General features: G+C 38.3%; 1 protein-coding gene and 1 non-coding gene across 2 annotated transcripts; both read right to left on the bottom strand.

Moving 5' to 3' along the window:
• Positions 1 to 4,293: 4,293 nt before the first annotated feature.
• LOC124720104 lies at positions 4,294 to 20,170 on the bottom strand. Its single transcript, XM_047245399.1, has 2 exons — positions 20,136 to 20,170; positions 4,294 to 5,894 (listed from the first exon to the last, which is right to left on the bottom strand). The coding sequence occupies exon 2, from the start codon at positions 5,890 to 5,892 to the stop codon at positions 5,131 to 5,133; it is 762 nt and encodes a 253-aa protein (XP_047101355.1). The 5' UTR covers positions 5,893 to 5,894; positions 20,136 to 20,170; the 3' UTR covers positions 4,294 to 5,130.
• Trnat-ugu lies at positions 7,000 to 7,073 on the bottom strand. Its single transcript has one exon. It is a non-coding gene; the product is annotated as a tRNA-Thr (tRNA).
• Positions 20,171 to 22,067: the final 1,897 nt, after the last annotated feature.

Genomic DNA, 22,067 nt, shown 5'->3' with positions numbered 1-22,067 from the left:
CACTGATAGTGGCGACGCGCAGGCCGACATATACTAACTGACCGTGGCCGATTTAAAGGCTACCACCTAGCAAGTGTGGTGTCTGGCACTGACACCACAGAACAACACATGTGATTTTTTATATATAAAGTTTCACCAACTGACAACCAGTCCACTTTCCAACCTAACCCCAGACCTTGGACTATGCCACAGATCTGTCTGTAACCTCAAATGAGATTCAGAATTTCTAAGGAAATTATTGACTTATTTCTGCATAACTAGTAAATGGTGAAGTAATCATTATATATCACTTACAAAGATGTTGATATGAGGCAAATGCCGCAGGCGTCCACACACCCATAATCAAATAGCTATGTCTGGTTAGTATGTGACAGCCACATAGAAGGTATTCAAAAGATAAATTTGAAGAAAAATAAAGAAGGGTATTCTTAAGTTCATCATTTAATAGTATCCAGGTGTCTTCATCATCAGACCGAAAACTGGCTTTATACAGCTCACCATGCTAGTCCATCCTGTGCAAGCCCCTTCATTTCTACATAACTACTGCAGCCTGCATCCGCTCTAACATGCTTACTTCAGTCTAGCATTTGTCTCCATCTACAGTTTTTAACACCACACTTCATTCTGTTATCTAACTAGCTGTTCCTTGATTCCTAAGCTAGCATTTAGTTTTTATGAAGTGATCAAAGCACAGTGGAATGGAAGAGAGTGCACATATGACAAGGGCAGTGTGTTGGCACACTCTCAGTACAGTGTTCACACCGCAGTAGTGAAATATCAAAAGCCGAAGCAAGATCATTATTCTGATCTTTGCATAAAGATATAAAAAGAAACTAAGTTCTCCTGGCGATATTTGGCCCTTATAAAATAGCAGGTATTCTGATCCCAAAGCTGTATTTCGTTTGAGTCCCTGAACAGTCCACAAAAAAAGGTTTGTACAATGCAGAATTGATAAGACATACGTACATTAACACTAAATGTCTAGGAAGACCTGTATCATTGAATTTTAGTTTCTTTAACTACCTTAGACTATAATTAAAAATAAATAACTATATAGCACAAGGGTGCAGTTGCTTCTACCAAGCAGTGAGAATCTTGTGTCTTGCTATCACTTTGTCAGTAAATTTTAGTGACTGTGTGTATAGATGGACATCAGATATCTATTCAGAGATAGCTACCCATACTGATCTCTGAAATATAACAGCATCACCTGCTGCAACTTCACCAAGGAAAGGGAAGGAATGTAGAAAACTGGGGAATGTTGATGATCATTTCAATATACTGTAAACACTTAACTGCATTCACCAGTAAAAACAGGTGATATGGAAGTAAAAGACCTATACAATAAAAATTTGTTATAAAATAGAATAATAAATAGCATATTAAACAATACCTATTCAGCTGCAGTTTAGCACAGGTCGAGGATTATTTGTAAATCTTTAATAACATGAACTTGGGGAAGATGACAGCATGTGAGCCACAGCCGTCAGGTAAGATAGGCTGTCCTAACATAAGTTCTAGCTACAAAAGGGAGTACACTACCTTGAGGATAGAAAAGTGGTTGAAGGGTAGAACGCTGCTTCACAATTAATGCCCCACAATACGATTCAGTTAGGTGGACTCAATATATACATTGGGCAAGAAGTGAAGGAAACAAAAGAAAAAATTTGGAGTAGGAATTAAAATCCATGGAGAAAAATTAAAAACTGATGACACTAATTCTGTCAGAGACTACAAAGGACCTGGAAGAGCAGTTGAACTGAACGGACAGTGTCTTGAAAGGAGGCTATAAGATTAACATCAACAAAAGCAAAACGAGGATAATTGAATGTAATCTAATTAAATCAGGCGATTCTGAGGGAATTAGATTAGGGAATGAGACATTTAAAGTAGTAGAGGAGTTTTGCTATTTGGGGAGCCAAATAACATGATGGTGGAAGTAGGGAGGATATAAAATGTAGACTGGCAGTGGCAAGGAAAGCGTTTCTGAAGAAGAGAAATTTGTTAACATCGAGTACAGATCTAAATGTCAGGAAGTCTTTTCTAAAAGCATTTGTATGGAGTGCAGCCATGTATCAATGTGAAACAGGGACAATAAGTCGTTTAGACAAAAAGAGAATAGAAGCTTTTGAAATGTAGTACTACAGAAGAATGCTGAAGATTACATGGGTAGATCAAGTAACTAATGAGGAGGTACTGAATAGAATTGTGGAGAAGAGGAATTTGTGGCACAACTTGTCTAGAAGAAGGGATCAGTTGGTAGGATATGTTCCGAGGCATCAAGGGATCACCAATTTAGTATTGGAGGGCAACATGGAGGGTAAAAATTGTAGAGGGAGACCAAGAGATGAATACACGAAGCAGATTCAGAGGGATGTAGGGTGCAGTAGTTACTTGGAAATGAAGAAGCTAGCACAGGATAGAGTAGCATGGAGAGCTGCATCCAACCAGTCTCAGGACTGAAGACCACTACAACATGCCATCGAGGTAGGACCTATACCGTAAAAGAAGTAAAACGAGATAGAGGAACAATACCGCTGTAACAATTTAGAATTGTGGTGTTAGTATTTTTCTGCATGATTTAGTGTGTTCAACTGTTTTACAATGGTAGGATTCCATTATTTGAAGACTCACACTGAGATAGTAATGCGGAAGAATTTATCTGGATAGTGCAGCTCCTTCAAGTTACATATTTGGCGAAATGAATGAAAAACGGAGAGTGCACCTGAGTTTTGTTGTCTACATAAGACATAGAGAACACAAGTATCGAGTAAGGAGCAACAAAGAATTACAAGTCCCTCTTGGTCTTCAACTCCGCACCAAAACAATTTACGATTATGCAAGTATAGTCATGTACGTAAAACTTGCTTGCTTACAGCTTTAGCATAACCAAGAGTACTTGTTAGATGCTATAAAATCTAGAAGAAGGGCACATATTTACAGATAAGCTTCTGGATGATGAAATGCATGTATCCAGGCTTAGCAGGTTTTCACAAGCTAAATTAATTGTTAGTAATCGCAGTTTCGAACATTTTTATACGAGTGCTGAACTACATGGTTTGGTTTGTAAATGTTCTTATGGGAAGGTCTTTATTTTGATGTAATTAGTCTCTCTGCAATTCCTCTGGCCTAATGGCTCCAACCAACGTGGATTAATTTTCTATGCTGAAGAATGACTTACCTGTTTCATGAGTAACAACGATTAGCAGTAATTAGTCGAACACGGAATGTACTTTATGGTACAGACAAACGTACGTACGTGTGTGTGTGTGTGTGTGTGTGTGTGTGTGTGTGTGTGTGTGTGTGTGTTTTGCACATATTCCTGTTAATAAATTTAGAAGAGAACAAGATGGTATGAAGAAGATTAGTGTGAAAACAGAATTCTTCTGACTGGATTGAAAGTTAAATCCACGGACTAATTTAAGCCCATGTACACTTAACAGTTTGAAACAAACCTAAGATGGGTTGAAGATCTTTTAAAATATAGAGACTAATTCGCTGCAAGGTAAGGTGTTATGAATTTTAATTATACGTTTGGAACAGAATACCGAAGGAGCTACGACTCCCATAGCATCATCCATCTCAATGGGGAACTATTAAGTGTAACAGATTTCTACAGTGTAAAGTGATATGTTATGACACACACACACACACACACACACACACACTCTCTCTCTCTCTCTCTCTCTCTCTCTCTCTCTCTCTCTCTCTCTCTCTCTCTCTCTGCACCTATAAATGAGAGGTCAAATTAGGGGTTCAATGAGAAATCGTTCAAATATCACTTGCAGAAAACATTCTTGGCAGATTAAAACTGTATGCTGTACTGGAACTTGAGGCCAAAACCTTGCCATCACGAGCAATACTCTTACTTATTCAGTTTTGTAGTCACGACTCTTTCTCCTCTTGTACTACCATCCAAATATCGCAGATATTCTTCTGCATACCTCACAGGACTAGCAACTACTAGAAGAAGTGAGACTTTTGAGAAACAGATTAGCCAAAGCCAAGGTGTAGTTTCCAGAGTTAAGTGTTCACTCAGCAGTTCAGAGGTTCTTTTTGTAAATGGTTTCCCTCGACATCTTTTTTCTTAGGTGTGCTAGGCCAGTAAAGTATGCAGGGAAGTCCTTTTTAACTTTGGATGGTAGGAGAAGTGGTAGTGGCAGAAGTGAAGTTGTGTGGGATATTCTGGAACGTGACTGGAGAACTCACAAAAAGTGAGGTTCGAGTTTGTATCCTGACATGGCACACAGTTTTAATCTGCCAGTAAGATAGAAAAAGGTGCACACACACTACTACACAGGGAAACATTTATTGAGCAAATGAACATACGTGGCAAATAAATATACATCAATCTATACAGGTGTTGACACCTCTGCTTAGAAAAGCTCGTGTAACAGAAGTTTATACAAAGCAATCCGAGCAATAGATTTTTACTTGGGGCATACTCAATCGGATGACTTCACTGGTAAAGTTGCACACTAAGTGGTGACATACAAGGAGAAAGGTTCAAATTATTCAGGTGTTCAAGTTCCCAACGGGCATCCACCTCCAACCCGTAAACTCAGAAAAGCAACAAAGCGCAACGTTGCGACCACTGGCTGAGGGACCTCCCGGCGGCGTCCTGTACGTAGGCCAGCGACAGAGTGTCCAGTCGCGGCAGTGACGACACCGTTCCGGAGAGTACGTCCACATCGTCCCCGCACCTTCTCGGACCAACGTCTCGAGCCGCGTCAGATTGCACGGGCTCGACAGTTCCGACGTGTCGGGCCAGGTAGAGTTCTTGAGGCAGAGGCGGCGCAGTCTGCGACAGTAGCGGAGGAAGCCCAGTTGGACCAGCTCCGTGTTGCAGAGGTTCAGTTCCTCGAGCAGCCGCAGGAACGGGAGCACCTCGGAGAGTTCGTCACCGGTCAGAGCGTTGTTGACGAGGCAGAGCGAGCGGAGTCCGGTGGGCAGGTGCTTCAGACCGGTCAGCACCACGTCCTCGGCCTCGACGCGGAGCTCCCGCAGCTGGCTGCAGAACCGCAAGAAGGACAGGTCCGAGAGCATTCCGCAACGGTCCAACTGCAGCTTCTCGAGAGACCTCAGACCTGCCGCGGCCACCTCCATATCCGCTCCCCCCACACGGCAGTCTCACAGCCGCAACATCTGCAGTTTCCCTAGGTGGCGGAGCTCCGCGTACGCAGCCGACGGCAAGTCGTCGCAACTTTCCAGTTCCAGTTCCTCCAGTTTATCCGAGCAGTGCCGTAGGAATGTCAGGTCGTTCAGACTGCGGCAGTGGATTCTCAGAACCTCCAGCCGGCCGAGCCCTTCCAGAGAGTCCAAGTAGTTCGCCGACAGGGACTCTACGTCGAGGCTCAGCTCTGTGAGAAATGGGCACAGCTCCAGGGCAGAGATGATGGCACATTCCGCCCTAGTGCCCGGCTTGAAGAGTGTCAGTGTCGGGTTCCCTCTGACGATCTTCAGCGTCCGGAGCGCCGTAAAACAGATAGGCGAACGAGAAGAGAAGACGATATCTGCTATGCTGAGATCAGTTGTCACGTGCGTAGACCCTAGTCTCTGACAGTCCTGCACAGCTCGTATGTCAGACATGTTTGTCACTGACAGAAACAACTGCGGGTAGTAAATTTTCACCTCAAACATTTTGGCCACCTTGATTTCGATTTCCTGCAACAGCGGTACGATGGACAATACGGCGCACGTCTCGGCAGATTCTCTCGGACTTCTATTGCTGACGTACCTTTTCCCTTTCCACAGGTGGGTGAATCCTGTCACAATTTTGTACCACTGCTTGCACACAGTAGCACATCGGACCAACTCTGGGATGGGCAGATAGGCAAAGACGCAAAACAGTACGTCGTCTGGCGGGTTGCAGGCGAGTGTTGGCGATTCCATTTCTGTGGACAGAAAGTTAACAGTTATTTGTTAAGTATCGCTAAAGATTTCGTGCGTGTCACTTTTATTTAAGGTATGTAAGAGAATGTCAGGCAGGGCAATTTCATGTCAAATTATACAAGCCACAATAACTCAATCGTGAATTTCTGTGGAAAAAATGTACGTCAGACCTCTGTATCACCTGTGTTAATAAATAAACTATTTTCATTTTAAACTCATAAAAACTGCAACATATTCTTTGCTTAATGTCTTAGTAGTTACTGCAATCAAAGTGGGCAATATTTTTTTCTGTGTAAAGTGTCAGAAATTTTTCAACATTCTGCATATTTCACATCATTGAATTTCTAATGTAGAACATGCATATTGACAGTACTGTTTCCATCTTTCTTCCACTTATAACAAACGAATGAGAACTTGCACATGAATTGTTCTGCACAGAGTTTTGTTTTTTTGTTTGAACTTTTTGTCAGATACGATGTCAGAGAGGGAATACAGGAATGAAAGAATGATGTGTGCGGAAGATGAAGAAAGACAAGAAGATAGTGTTTGAGAGAGTGAAAACGCTTCCCAATTGTTGGAAATCTGTCAGCGGTGTTGCAGAAATACCTCGGTCCTGAACTAACTGTGTTACCATCACACCCGTTGTGCAGGAATGGTTATACTCACTACAAAAGAAATTTCACTGAACTTCTTGTTGTAGGCTACCTGAATAATCATCATCCCTGGAATGTGATCTGAGGAAGACAATGCAGATGTTTATATTCCTGAGTGTGAAGTAGTTGATGTGTTGAATGTTAGCATATCTTATTTAGCCTCTAATAGGTCCCCTTTTAAATGGCGAGGTAAGATAAGAAGCACAAGAACACAACAGTATGTAGAAAGAAAAGTGGAAGAAGTTGCACAAAGTTTTACAGAACCAACATCTACAATATTTACTGAAGTTTATAATGAGGAGGCACTTGATGCAGAACCTAAATATAGTGACAAATGCACTCAGTGCAATATGTGGTTTCAAAACCTAAATGCTACTATTTTATTACAATGAAATGAACACCCTCAGCTGCTTACAGGCGTTGACATATGTCAACTGGCACAGATGAAACTGTGTGCCCCGACCGGGACTCGAACCCAGGATCTCCTGCTTACATGGCAGACGCTCTATCCATCTGAGCCACCGAGGACACAGAGGATAGCGCGACTGCAGGGTTTTATCTCTGGCACTCCTCCCACGACACCCACATTCTCAACGTATTGTCCCACACTATATTCGTAGTGCCCCCGCCCATTATATTCATTACTTGCGGCACGTTGCCAATTCCCGTAAGAGTTCGGGCACTGTCTGTGCATTCAATGTTAACAAATTTCTCTTCTTCAGAGATGCATTCCTTGCCACTGCCAGTCTACATTTTATATCCTCTCTACTTCGACCATCATCAGTTTTTTCTCCCCAAATAACAAAACACCTTTACTACTTTAAGTGTCTCATTTCCTAATCTAATTCCCTCAGCATCACCTGACTTAATTCGACTACATTCCATTATCCTCATTTTGCTTTTGTTGATGTTCATCTTATATCCTCCTTTCAAGACACTGTCCATTCCGTTCAACTGTTCTTCCAAGTCCTTTGCTGTTTCTGACAGAATTATACTGTCATTGGCGAACCTCAAAGTTTGTATTTCTTCTCCATGGATTTTAATACCTACTCCAAATTTTTCTTTTGTTTCCTTCACTGCTTGCTCAATGTACAGATTGAATAACATCGGGGAGAGGCTACAACCCTGTCTCACTCCCTTCCCAACCACTGCTTCCCTTTCGTGCCCCTCTACTCTTGTAACTGCCATCTGGTTTCTGTACAAATTGTAAATAGCCTTTCGCGCCCTGTATTTTCCCCCTGCGACCATCAGAATTTCAAAGAGAGTATTCCAGTCAACATTGTCAAAAGCTTTCTCTAAGTCTACAAATGCTAGAAACGTAGGTTTGCCTTTCCTTAATCTAGCTTCTAAGATGAGTCATAGAGTCAGTTTTGCCTCACGTGTTCCAACATTTCTACGGAATCCAATCAGATCTTCCGAGGCCGGCTTAACTACTAGTTTTTGCATTCTTCTGTAAAGAACTCACGTTAGTATTTTGCAGCTGTGGCTTATTAAACTGATAGTTTGGTAATTTTCACATCTGTCAACACCTGCTTTCTTTGGGATTGGAATTATTATATTCTTCTTGAAGTCTGAGGGTATTTCACCTGTCTCATACATTGCTCACCAGATGGTAGAGTTTTGTCAGGACTGGCTCTCCCAAGACCGTCAGTAGTTCCAATGGAATGATGTCTACTCCGGGGGCCTTGTTTCGACTCAAGTCTTTCAGTGCTCTGTCAAACTCTTCACGCAGTATCATATCTCCTATTTCATCTTCATCTACATCCTCTTCCATTTCCATAATATTGTCCTCAAGTGCATCGCCCCTGTATAGACCCTCTATATACTCCTTCCACCTTTCTGCTTGCCCTTCTTTGCTTAGAACTGGGTTTCCATCTGAGCTCTTGATATTCATACAAGTGGTTCTCTTTTCTCCAAAGGTCTCTTTAATTTTCCTGTAGGTAGTATCTATCTTACCCCTAGTGAGAGAAGCCTCTACATCCTTACATTTGTCCTCTAGCCATCACTGCTTAGCCATTTTGCACTTCCTGCTGATCTCATTTTTGAGGCATTTGTATTCCTTTTTGCCTGCTTCATTTAATGCATTTTTTTATTTTCTCCTTTCATCAATTAAATTCAATATTTCTTCTGTTACCCAAGGATTTGTACAAGCCCTCGATTTTTTACCTACTTGATCCTCTGCTGCCTTCACTATTCCATCCCTCAAAACTACCCATTCTTCTTCTACTGTATTTCTTTCCCACATTCCTGTCAATTGTTCCCTTATGCTCTCCATGAAACTGTGGTTTAGTCAGTTTATCCAGGTCACATCTCCTTAAATTGACACCGTTTTGCAGTTTCTTCAGTTTTAATCTACAGTTCATAAACAATAGATTGTGGTCAGAGTCCATATCTGCCCCTGGAAATGTCTTACAAGTTAAAACCTGTTTCCTAAATCTCTCTCTTACCATTATATAGTCTATCTGATACCTTCTAGTATCCCCAGGATTCTTCCATGTATACAACCTTCTTTTATGATTCTTGAACCAAGTGTTAGCTATGATTGAGTTATACTCTGTGCAAAATTCTACCGGCCAGCTTCCTTTCATTTCTAACCTCCAGTCCATATTCACCTACTATGTTACCTTCTCTCCCTTTTGCTACACTCGAATTCCAGTCATCCATGACTATTAAATTTTCGTCTCCCTTCACTACCTGAATAATTTCTTTTATCTCATCACACATTTCATCAATTTCTTCATCATCTGCAGAGCTAGTTGGCATATAAACTTGTACTACTGTAGTAGGTGTCGGCTTCGTGTCTATCTCAGCCACAATAATGCGTTCACTATGCCGTGCTGTGCAGGTACTGCGAACAGCTGAGAGCAAGGGAAAACTACAGCCGTAATTTTTCCTGAGGGCATGCAGCTTTACTGTATGATTAAATGATGATGGCGTCCTCTTGGGTCAAATATTCCGGAGGTAAAATAGCCCCCATTTGGATCTCCGGCAGAGACTACTCAGGAGGATGTTGTTATCAGGAGAAAGAAAACTGGCGTTCTACGGATCGGAGCGTGGAATGTCAGATCCGTTAATGGAGCAGGTAGGTTAGAAAATTTAAAAAGGGAAGTGGATAGGTTAAATTTAGATATAGTGGGAATTAGTGAAGTTCGGTGACAGGTGGAACAAGACTTCTGGTCAGGTGAATACAGGGTTGTAAATATAAAATCAAATAGGGGTAATGCAGGAGTAGGTTTAATAATGAATAAAAAAATAGGAGTGCGGGTAAGCTACTACACACAGCATAGTGAACGTATTATAGTGGCCAAGATAGACACAAAGCCCATGCCTACTACAGTAGTATAAGTTTATACGCCAACTAGCTCTGCAGATGCCAAAGAAATTGAAGAAATATATGATGAGATAAAAGAAATTATTCAGGTAGTGAAGGAAGACGAAAATTTAATAGTCATGGGTGTCTGGAATTTGACAGTAGGAAAAGGGAGAGAAGGAAACATAGTAGGTGAATATGGATTGGGGCAAAGAAATGAAAGAGGAAGCCGTCTGGTAGAATTTTGCACAGAGCATAACTTAATCATAGCTAACACTTGGTTCAAGAATCATAAAAGAAGGTTGTATACATGGAAGAATCCTGGAGATCCTAAAAGGTATCATATAGATTATGTAATGGTAAGACAGAGATTTAGGAACCAGGTTTTAAATTGTAAGACATTTCCAGGGGCAGATGTGGACTCTGACCACAATCTATTGGTTATGAACTGTAGATTAAAACTGAAGAAATTGCAAAAAGGTGGGAATTTAAGGAGATGGGACCTGGATAAACTGACTAAACCAGAGGTTGTACAGAGTTTCAGGGACAGCATAAGGGAACAATTGACAGGAATGGGGGAAAGAAATTCAGTAGAAGACGAATGGGTAGCTCTGAGGGATGAAGTAGTGAAGGCAGCAGAGGATCAAGTACGTAAAAAGACGACGGCTAGTAGAAATCCTTGGGTAACAGAAGAAATATTGAATTTAATTGATGAAAGGAGAAAATATAAAAATGCAGTAAATGAAGCAGGCAAAAACGAATACAAACGTCTCAATAATGAGATCGACAGGAAGTGCGAAATGGCTAAGCAAATGTAAGGATGTAGAGGCTTACCTCACTAGGGGTAATATAGATACTGCCTACAGGAAAGTTAGAGAGACCTTTGGAGAAAAGAGAACCACTTGTATGAATACCAGTTCTAAGCAAAGAGGGGAAAGCAGAAAGGTGGAAGGAGTATATAGAGGGTCTACACAAGGACGATGTACTTGAGGACAATATTATGGAAATGGAACAGGATGTAGATGAAGATGAAATGAGAGATACGATACTGCGTGAAGAGTTTGACAGAGCCCTGAAAGACCTGAGTCGAAACAAGGCCCCGGTAGTAGACAACATTCCATTAGAACTACTGACGGCCATGAGAGAGTGTAATGGTACTTTGACTTCCGCAAAGTTATAATTTACGATCGCGCACGCAGAAGAGCGCTGCGCCAGCGACCAATTTTATAAATAATTTTTTTTTTTTTTTACTTTTGCGTAGTTTTTTTGTTTTTAAGAACTAATGGAGGTCTCTCTCTCTTGTCTTGATACGAAAGACGTGTATTTTTCCGTGATGTGTTGAATGTGCTTTTGGTGAAAATTAAAATTACATAGCAAAGCGATGTTGTTTCAATAGCTAATGAGGAGAAGATAATAAAAGGTAACACTACAATTGGCGTCCTGGTGACAGGACTTGCAATCTTCGGATTTGATACAAGTGCAGTTTGGATTGATACAAGTGCAGTTATTATAAATTTTGGACATTTTATCTAATTTTAACCACTTAACAGCATCAGAAAATGAATTTGGACTAAGTCTCATTCATTTCAATTGTAATGTTACGTGCATGAAATTTACAACAATATTGTTTTCCCTGTTATTAATGTGTGTTAATTTTCATTTTCATGCTGAGAAAATTAATTTGGTAAAAAAAAAAAAAAAAAAAAAAAAAAAGGGAAAGGATAACGTTCCATAAAATAATTTGCACGGACGCGAAAGAAAAATTTTGGATTGAAAACTGTATAGTTGACGCTACATTTGCAACATAAGACTGAAAAAACTTGGTGAGTACAGAAATTTACATTTTTTTCCAGTTTCAAACAGCCATCTGTACTTCCTTTATTCCGATCCATTTATTTCGAAATTATTTTTTCAAATTGTAGTTAAAATTGATTTACTACTATTATTGGAAATGGTAAGTGTAGAGCATATTCACAGTCATTTATTTGTGAGAGGGAAATTTCAGTACCAGTTTAATAATTCAATTTCTAATTAGAAATCATATAGAAATATCCATTTCCATAAGAGAAATTTCAGATTTCAACATATATTTAAATTTTTATTTTTTTTTTACCATTGGAAAATTTTATTTGCAATTAATTATGAAAATCGCAAGATGGACGCTAGACGCGTAGAAATTGTTTCCGCGGACGAGCTTAGTGAAAGTGACACATTGCAAAACATGTCCGACAGTCAAATGAATATTGAACTTAATAGGGAGGATGTTCCAGACATAATTTTACCGGATCGATTAAGACAACAACCCCTATATTTAAACAGATATACAGGCGAATGGAGAGTGAGTACTACGCGACAAAACGTGACACTGACAACGTCAACTTCAGAACCAGACATCAATCAGACACGAAAAAATGACGAAACTAAGACACAGGACTCTGACATGCTCAGCCAGATTCTGAAGTTACTTGGTGACCAAAACAGAAAATTTGACAAAAGATTTGACGCTTTAGACGAGAAAAATGAAAATTTAAAACGTGACATTGGGAAATTTGACACTAAATTCGATGAACTGACACGGGACATAAAACAAAATTTTGAAAAACAATCAAGACAAATTGCCGACTTGACAGAAACCACCAGTAGTCTTGGAAGGAAATTTACTGACTTATCAGACAAGGTTACGAGACAAGAAAAGGTATTTGTGGAATTCAGTGAAGAGACAAAAACTGACTTACAACAATGTAATGAGAAATTGTTAACAGTAGTTTTTGAACAACAGAAAACCAGTACCCAAGTTAACGAATTACGACAGTCACACAATTCCGTAAAAACAAACCAAGAACGCTTAGACCTGACGATTACAGACCTTTCAGACAGATTAAATGATGTAACATTGGAGCAGAAATCCTTACAGGAAAAGTTAGAAAAGCTTGAAGACAGAGCAGATGTAGCATCTTTAAAGAATGACACAACTCTAGCAGAAAAACTTGTACATGAATGCAAATTATGTGATGATTATTTAGATGAGAAGTTTGAGACAATGACACAGATCATTTTTGATAAGACAAAGGAACAAGTAAAGGGAGAAACAGATAATATTCAGAAAGAGGTACGTAAACTTAAAGAGAATGTAATACCAAGTTCGTCAGTGATACCAAAACCCATAACAGACAACCAAAACATAAATGAGAATCATAATAATGCTAGACCCAGTACACAGTCGAAAATAGAATTACCAATGAGTGACACAAATCCCAATGAACCATTTTCAATGCTACCACAAGATCAAAATTACTATCAGACATCACCACATACTATGCACAGTTTGACACAAAATACAGGACCCATAATACCATCAGGAGTAGCTGATGAAACATTAGTACGACATGGATACTTTCAGACATTTTCATGTGATGAGAAAGACAAAGTGCATCCAATTGTTTTCATCCGCTCTTTTGATGGTATTTTCCCGAGACATTGGTTAGGAGCCGATAAAATTCGATATGTTACAAATTTGTTACGTGGAAGAGCAGCTAAGTGGGGAGCAGCAATTAAAAGACGATGTTTAACATTTGAACAGTTTGAACAAGCATTTCTTGAGGAATTCTGGTCGATCACAGAACAGCAAAGTTTAAAACGAGAAGTATACAATCCAGAAATTTACAACCCGAAGAAAGAGACTTTACGACAATACTTTGAACGCTACCTAGACAAAACATTATATTGGACAAAACCAGCAGATTTACCAGATGTAATTAGAACACTTAAAAGCCACTTACCATTTCCTTACCATGATAAATTAATAGGAGTGTCCGAGGACAACATAAAGAATTTTTTCAGTTATGTTGATGAGATAGATGTTGTTTACAGAGATGAGATCAGGAATTTCAATCAATTGTATCCAATCCATCCAAGCAATTCGCACACGCACAACAGAAATGACAGAGGCTATTGGAATCCGCCTCCGACACCACAACAAAACACTCAAAGAAACAATTCACACTACAGTGGGACAAATCCATTCAATATTAGGAGAAACAACTCACAACATTGGCAAGGAAACAGTAATTATTACTATAATGGTTATCCGAACAGTAATTACAATCAGAACAATAACAGTTATATTCAAAATAACAACAACAGAAGAAGGAACCGAAATTATAGAGATCAAAGAGGAGAGGATAACACGTACCATCCAGGATATTTTCAGAGAAACAACATCCAACAACATCCAAACATGTATTGCAGGAATAACAGTAATGACAATACCAGTTACAGTCATGGGCGAAATAATGTATGGGGAAATCACAATGGACAACCGCCACGACACACGCAATACAGCAACCCTCAATTTGTACCTAACGGAACACCCGATGCGACGCGGAGTAATGTCAACAACCAAACAGCTGATACTTGGGTGACGCGCGACAGAAATGCAAATATTATTGAGTTGGGCAATGAACCCAACCCACAGCAACAACCAAATTTGCCAGAAAACGAACGACGACCGAGCTAAGCGCTCGAGTTACGGTCAATAGGGAGCAGAGCGCAACAGAACCGACGATTTGTTTTCTCCGATATGATGACAGTAAGAAAATAGAAAAGGAATTATATCAGGATGTAGATTTTAATAGTACCAGTAAAACAAAGAAGATTATTCAGGCTATAACACGAGTTATCATTGGTAGTTATGAAGTGGAAGTAATGTTAGATACAGGAGCAGCAGCAAGTGTCATTTCAATGTCCTTATATAATGAACTCAAACAAATAATGAACATACAAACATTGCCAGTCCAGAATTGTCACATTATAAGTGCCACCGGTAACAAATCAAAGAATGTGAAATTTCAAGTGCTAATTAACTTCACATTTTCAAATATACCACTCAATTACAGTTTTCTGGTAGTAGACAAATTAGTTATGCATTGCATATTAGGAATTGACTTTTTGAATGAATATCAAGCAATCATAGATTTAGGAAAAGGGAAATGTCATTTAACCGTAAACCAACAACAACTGACAATAGAGTTAACACAGGGTAAAAACTTAAACAGTAAACAAGGTAAATTTGAACAGTTACATTTTGTGTCTCCACCAGCAATAAACATATGTGATTTAACTTTTAATGAAGCTGTATCTCAGGGAATTAAACCTAATGATTTATATGAGAAATGCACAGAATCTGAATATCTGACGAAGGAACAACAACTTGAATTACTTGAAGTTTTGCAGCAATTTGCTGAGGAATTTGTGGAAAAACCTGGAATTATTAGAGGCTATACTTATGAGATGGATGTTAAACCACACAAAACATACTGTAGAACATATTATAATATTCCTTGGTCAAAGAAACCCGCAGTTTTGAAAGAGATTGAAAAAATGCAAGCTTGGTGTATCATTGAAAGGTCACATTCACCATATTGCAGTCTGATACTAGCAGTTAATAAAGAGGATGGTAGTGTAAGGTTAGTGCTGGACGCACGAGAAATTAACAAAGTTATAATTCCAATCAAGACACGACCTATTAATTTGGAAGAACAACTTCTAAAATTTCATAATGTACAGTATTTAACCAATATCGACCTCCGCTCATCATTTTGCCAGGTGAACCTCCATAAAAACAGTCGTAAATACACTGCATTTCTATGTGAGGGACGTAGTTATCAATTTTGTGTTCTGCCCTTTGGTCTACGAGTGAGTGCTGGAGTATTTATTGAAGCCTTAGATGCTGTTCTTGGACCACAATTGTTCTCGCAAATCACAGTTTATGTTGACGACATTGTCATTGCAACCACTACTTGGGAAGAACATGTAAATCTTTTGAAGCAACTTCTGACTAAATTTTCTGACGCAGGTGTCACTATCAATTTATCAAAGACGAAATTAGGGAGGAGAGAAATCAAATTCCTTGGTCACATCATATCAACTGAAGGCATTTATCCAGACTCAAGAAAAATTGATGCAATAAAGAATTTTCCATCCCCACAGAATCGTAAACAACTCAAAGCCTTTCTTGGTCTATCTTCATTCTTCAGGAAATTTGTACCCTACCACCTTCTTAACAGTCCACATCTTCTATCTTTACTCAAAAGAAATAATATTTGGAAATGGACAGAGTTCTGTCAGACAGATTTTGAAGCGATTAAGAATGCTTTAGTTAATGCACCGTTGTTATGTCATCCTGACATGACGTCAGACTTTTGCCTAGTAACAGATGCAAGTTCCTATGGGCTCGGAGCATTTTTATTCCAAATTCATGTAGAAAATGAACAAATAGTCATCAAACCTATAAATTTTGCTAGCCGCACGCTCACTGAATGCGAAAAGTCATATTCAGTGACCGAGCGCGAAACACTTGCCATAGTATGAGCATTTCGCAAGTTTCGCTACTTTCTATGGGGAAAACGTACTAAGCTTTATACTGATCATCAAGCTCTTTCTTTCCTGCTATCATGCAAGTTATTACATTCACGTCTTGCACGCTGGTGTGCATCACTACAAGAATATCAATATAATGGAAGGAAACATTCCACGTGGGAAAAATTATATATAAAAACAAAGATGAGGTGACTTACCGAACAAAAACGCTGGCAGGTCGATAGACACACAAACAAACACAAACATACACACAAAATTCAAGCTTTCGCAACAAATTGTTGCCTCATCAGGAAAGAGGGAAGGAGAGGGGAAGACGAAAGGAAGTGGGTTTTAAAGGAGAGGGTAAGGAGTCATTCCAATCCCGGGAGCGGAAAGACTTACCTTAGGGGGAAAAAAGGACAGGTATACACTCGCACACACGCACATATCCATCCACACATACAGACACAAGCAGATATTGATATTATATACATAAAAGGAGAATCCAACATTATAGCCGATGCTCTATCTCGTTTGCCACAAGGCCTACAAGAATTTTCAGATGTGACAGAACAAACATCAGATTTCAAAATTTTACTCATGTATGACGGTACATTTGCACCTTACTACAAAAACATGTGCAGGAAGTTAGCCATATTGCAGGACAATGATCCCAGGTGGATCCAGATAAAGAATAAATTACGTGCAGGAACAGACCCACATCTTGAAAAATATTACACGTTACACAAAGAAGTATTATTCCACCCACGAAACCCTGAATCACAGCATTGGTGTATTTGCTTACCTGAAGCTCATGTTGATGATTTTATTTTATTTACACACAGAACTTGGGGACACTATGGTGTAACCAAATGTACAGATAAGATTATACAATATTGCTATTTTCCAAATTTAAGGCGAAGAGTATTGAGTAATATTAGGAAATGCATCATATGTCAGAAAGCCAAATATTCTAATCGCACAAGCATGAATGAATTGCACCCAATCACACCTAAGAGGCCATTACAGCTAATTTCTTTAGATATTGCAGGACCCTATCCACAAGCACGTGGAGGAATGAAATACATCCTTGCTGTGTTAGATGTTTTCACAAAGTATTTAAAATTATATGCTTTACGTTCAGTTTCTACCACTGCTATTACCAGACGTCTATTAACAGATTATTTTGTAAGAATAGGAAAACCTGAAGTTATGATCACGGATAATGCAGCATATTTTACCAGTTTAAAATGGAAGACATTTATTGAAGAACAGAATGTTAAACATATTTTAATTTCAAGATTTCACGCAGCAGGAAACCCAGTAGAAAGAACATTTCGAGAATTTGGACAGTTTATGAGAACACACACACCAGTGAAGCACACAAAATGGGTAGAATATCTAGCACCATTTGAACAAATAGTGAACAATTTAACTCACAGTTCTACTGGATACACACCAACTGAATTAATTATGGATAAAACAGAAAGAAATGAATGGACAGACCCTCTACCTAAATTTACAGCAACAACAAATCATGTTAGTTTAGAAGAAAAGGTAAGACAAGCTTACACAACATTATGTGACAAAGAAAGCAGAAATATGACAGAGGTGTCAGGAAAGCCCAAACATTTCAAGTTGATGAGTTAGTTTTACTAAGAACACATCCTAAACCCAAAAAAACTGAAACATTTAAACAGGAAATGGCAGATCTTATACTCTGGACCATACCGAATTGCAAATATTCCACACCCTGGCTGTTATTCATTAGAATATCCATTAACACATAAACCCAGAGGTCTACATCCACACAGACATTTGAAAAAATACATACAGTAAAATGTTAGCTACTGAGGAGAAGATAACTAATATGATACACAGTTATGATGAGCCTACATTTAAGTTATACAGATACTTACAATCTAATGAATGCAGGTAAGTCTAGAAAGCAATGTGAACCATCCAATAGCTAATAAGATATTTGGTTATAAGAGGAGTTGCTACTGAGGCATATACACATTAGAGGAGGCATATACACATTAGAGGAGGCAGAGAATTAAACAGAATTATTTTCTTTAGGAGGCATGTGATAATAGTAATGTTGATATGAGTGATGTGAGTGACTGAATGAGATGAGTGAATGTAATTTTAGTTTAATAAGAGGACAAATAGTAATATGGAGAGAGGTAAATGGTATATAAGATGAGAAAATGGTATTATTATTATTATTATTATTATTATTGTTGAAGTAAAAAGTAAGTGGTGATGAATAAGAGGAAAATATATATATAATGCTGAGGAATAAGTAGCCTATATGTTATTTTGTGAAGAATGAATAATGGATAGGTGAGAATGTTATGAGTAACTGTGAATATGTTGAGAGGAGAGAAACTAGATTTGAATGCTATATCACATGTACTCATGGAATACAGAATGAAAGTAGTGGAAAGAATATTATTTATTGAAAGATTGGTATGCCTGAGATAATAACTTATGTGGTGTCTTATATATTCTTATAACTAAAGGTGAAAGAATAGATTTATGTGGAAAGAATTATTTACAGCAGCCACTGTTGGAAATATACCAGAGGATTTAAATCTATAACACTTTAACACTAATCTAATGGGAACTTGTAATGAAATTTTTGGAGTTATGTAGGCTTGGACACTTCAGATTGGAAGAATTATTTAAGAGAACATATTTAGCAGTCATCTAATGACATAATTAAAGCTCATCTACTGTACTGAACTAATGCACCATTAAATAGAAAGGAGAATAAGGAGAAAACAAAACGTCAGTCCTCTGTTGCGGTTCATACTCTCATCCCTTCCTTAGAAAAATTTATACATGTTGATGAAATATTTGACATTATATAATTCATGATTATCTGACAGTATGGAGAGACATACACACATATTTATTTATGAATAGAATTTTACAGGTACCACAAGGTAAATACAGAATGGATATACAGCATGGAACGCAGCAGCAATTATCTAAGAAGATTTATTTATTTATTAAGTAAAACATTTATTTATATTGCTTGATACTCATGAAAGGAAGGAGATGAACTATACAAACTTTATAGGAACATGATTGACATGAACTATATATATATATATACACTTACCACACTGATATACATACCTGTAGGATCCTAAGATATTTAGAGGGGCACCACTCTTAGAAACGGTAATAGAGGGGTACCACTCTTAGAAACAGCAATAGTGGGGACACCACACTTAGAAACGGTATTAGGTATAGGAACTTTTACGTTATATTAAGTTAACATGAATTTTATTTATCATATTTTATTTTGTGTAGTCCACTGTAGGGTATGACTTTACTAGTATTTATAAAGTAGTTAGCAACGATCCCATGAACCTATCCTCCTACAGAGGGCTGTCTTGAAGCTTGAAATATGTGTAAATTTTATTCCAGGGTGCGAGATGAATTTTAAGTTGAATATTCTAGCGAGTTGTCACAATTATCTTCAAATGTTGCAAGTGTAACGGGGAAATAAAAAACTAACAAATAAAATGTATATTTCAATCTGAATGTAATGTAATTCACATGGCAGCACAATGATATTGAATGTAACGTAAAAAATTTACTATATTTTTCATTTAATTCTGTATATGTAGTATATGACAATGTAACTATCTCATGTAATGATTAATTGTAAATATTTGTATATGTACTTACTATATCAAGAAATGTATTTTAAGGAGATGTTAACGAGCTGCAAAGGACTTGTGCATGTAGCACATGATTCATATAAATGGAACTGAAAATGCAAAGAAGAAACCAACGTGATGGAACACTGGTCAAGCAATATTTACGTAGTGTCAATATGCTTTGAAGTGTATGGTGTTGTGGAAGCCGGCAGGTCTTCAGGTTGGTGTAAAAGACAAGCTCATCACCTGTCGTAGGCAGTGAGGTGTTTCCTGTGCCCTCATTGACCATTTATACCCCGGTAAACGCCACCAAAATTTGACTGCTGGAGATCACAATTTCGTGTTGACACATTGAACAAACTTTGGATTTTCTTCAAGTCACACGCACGAGATCCAGGCAGTACACACACACTCAGAATCCGATACTACGTTTAAAGACATTGGAGCAATATAATAGAAACATTTACTGTTCGAATTAATTCCATTGTAAACACGAATCATGTGAACTGAATTCAAACGCTGTGCTAAGCAACGATAATACGCTGCAATTCAAAGACATTCATGTTACGACTCCTAAAGAAGATACACACCAAAAAGACGGTATACAAAGACCGATATGCAAAGTGCATTATGCTAAGAAATATTTTTTGTAATATGTAAATTTCTTATTTTCTCATATATGTATGTATCTATGTAAATTTTCTATACTGTATCTATGTAAATTTTCTATACTGCCACACTTTTTTTTTTACTTTTGCGTAGTTTTTTTGTTTTTAAGAACTAATGGAGGTCTCTCTCTCTTGTCTTGATACGAAAGACATGTATTTTTCCGTGATGTGTTGAATGTGCTTTTGGTGAAAATTAAAATTACATAGCAAAGCGATGTTGTTTCAATAGCTAATGAGGAGAAGATAATAAAAGGTAACACTACAAGAGCCAGTCCTGACAAAACTCTACCATCTGGTGAGCAAGATGTACAAGACAGGCGAAATACCCTCAGACTTCAAGAGGAATATAATAATTCCAATCCCAAAGAAAGCAGGTGTTGACAGATGTGAAAATTACCGAACTATCAGTTTAATAAGCCACAGCTGCAAAATACTAACGCGAATTATTTACAGACGAATGGAAAAACTGGTAGAAGCCGACCTAGGGCAAGATCAGTTTGGATTCTGTAGAAATGTTGGAACATGTGAGGCAATACCGACCCTACGACTTATCTTAGAAGAAAGATTAAGGAAAGGCAAAACCTACGTTTCTAGCATTTGTAGACTTAGAGAAAGCTTTTGACAATGTTGACTGGAATACTCTCTTTCAAATTCTAAAGATGGCAGGGGTAAAATACAGGGAGAGATAGGTTATTTACAGTTTGTACAGAAACCAGATGGCAGTTATAAGAATCGAGGGGCATGAAAAGGAAGCAGTGGTTGGGAAGGGAGTGAGACAGGGTTGAAGCCTCTCCCCGATGTTATTCAATCTGTATATTGAGCAAGCAGTAAAGGAAACAAAAGAAAAATTTGGAGTAGGTATAAAAATCCACAGAGAAGAAATAAAAACTTTGATGTTCGCTGATGACATTGTAATTCTGTAAGAGACAGCAAAGGACTTAGAAGAGCAGTTGAATGGAATGGACAGTGTCTTGAAAGGGGGATATAAGATGAACATCAACAAAAGTAAAACAAGGATAATGGAATGTAGTCGAATTAAATCGGGTGATGCTGAGGGAATTAGATTAGGAAATAAGACACTTAAACTAGTAAAAGAGTTTTGCTATTTGGTGAGAAAAATAACTGATGATGGTCGAAGTAGAGAGGATATAAAATGTAGACTGGCAATGGCAAGGAAAGCGTTTCTGAAAAAGAGAAATTTGTTAACATCGAGTATAGATTTAAGTGTCAGGATGTCGTTTCTGAAAGTATTTGTATGGAGTGTAGCCATGTATGGAAGTGAAACATGGACAATAAATAGTTTGGACAAGAAGAGAATAGAAGCTTTCGAAATGTGGTGCTACAGAAGAATGTTGAAGATTAGGTGGGTAGATCACGTAACTAATGAGGAGGTATTGAATAGAATTGGGGAGAAGAGGAGCTTGTGGCACAACTTGACTAGAAGAAGGGATCGGTTGGTAAATCGTAGAGGGAGACCAAGAGATGAATACACTAAGCAGATTCAGAAGGA

This window comes from Schistocerca piceifrons, chromosome 11 (genome assembly GCF_021461385.2).
Source record: "Schistocerca piceifrons isolate TAMUIC-IGC-003096 chromosome 11, iqSchPice1.1, whole genome shotgun sequence".
Lineage (NCBI taxonomy): Eukaryota > Metazoa > Arthropoda > Insecta > Orthoptera > Acrididae > Schistocerca > Schistocerca piceifrons.
Note: the sequence above shows the minus strand (reverse complement) of the source record. Positions and strands in the feature narration are given on the sequence as shown.

Coding starts and splice junctions, on each gene's coding strand:
- LOC124720104 (XM_047245399.1), bottom strand. CDS start 5,892: ATGGAATCGCCAACACTCGCCTGCAACCCGCCAGACGACGTACTGTTT.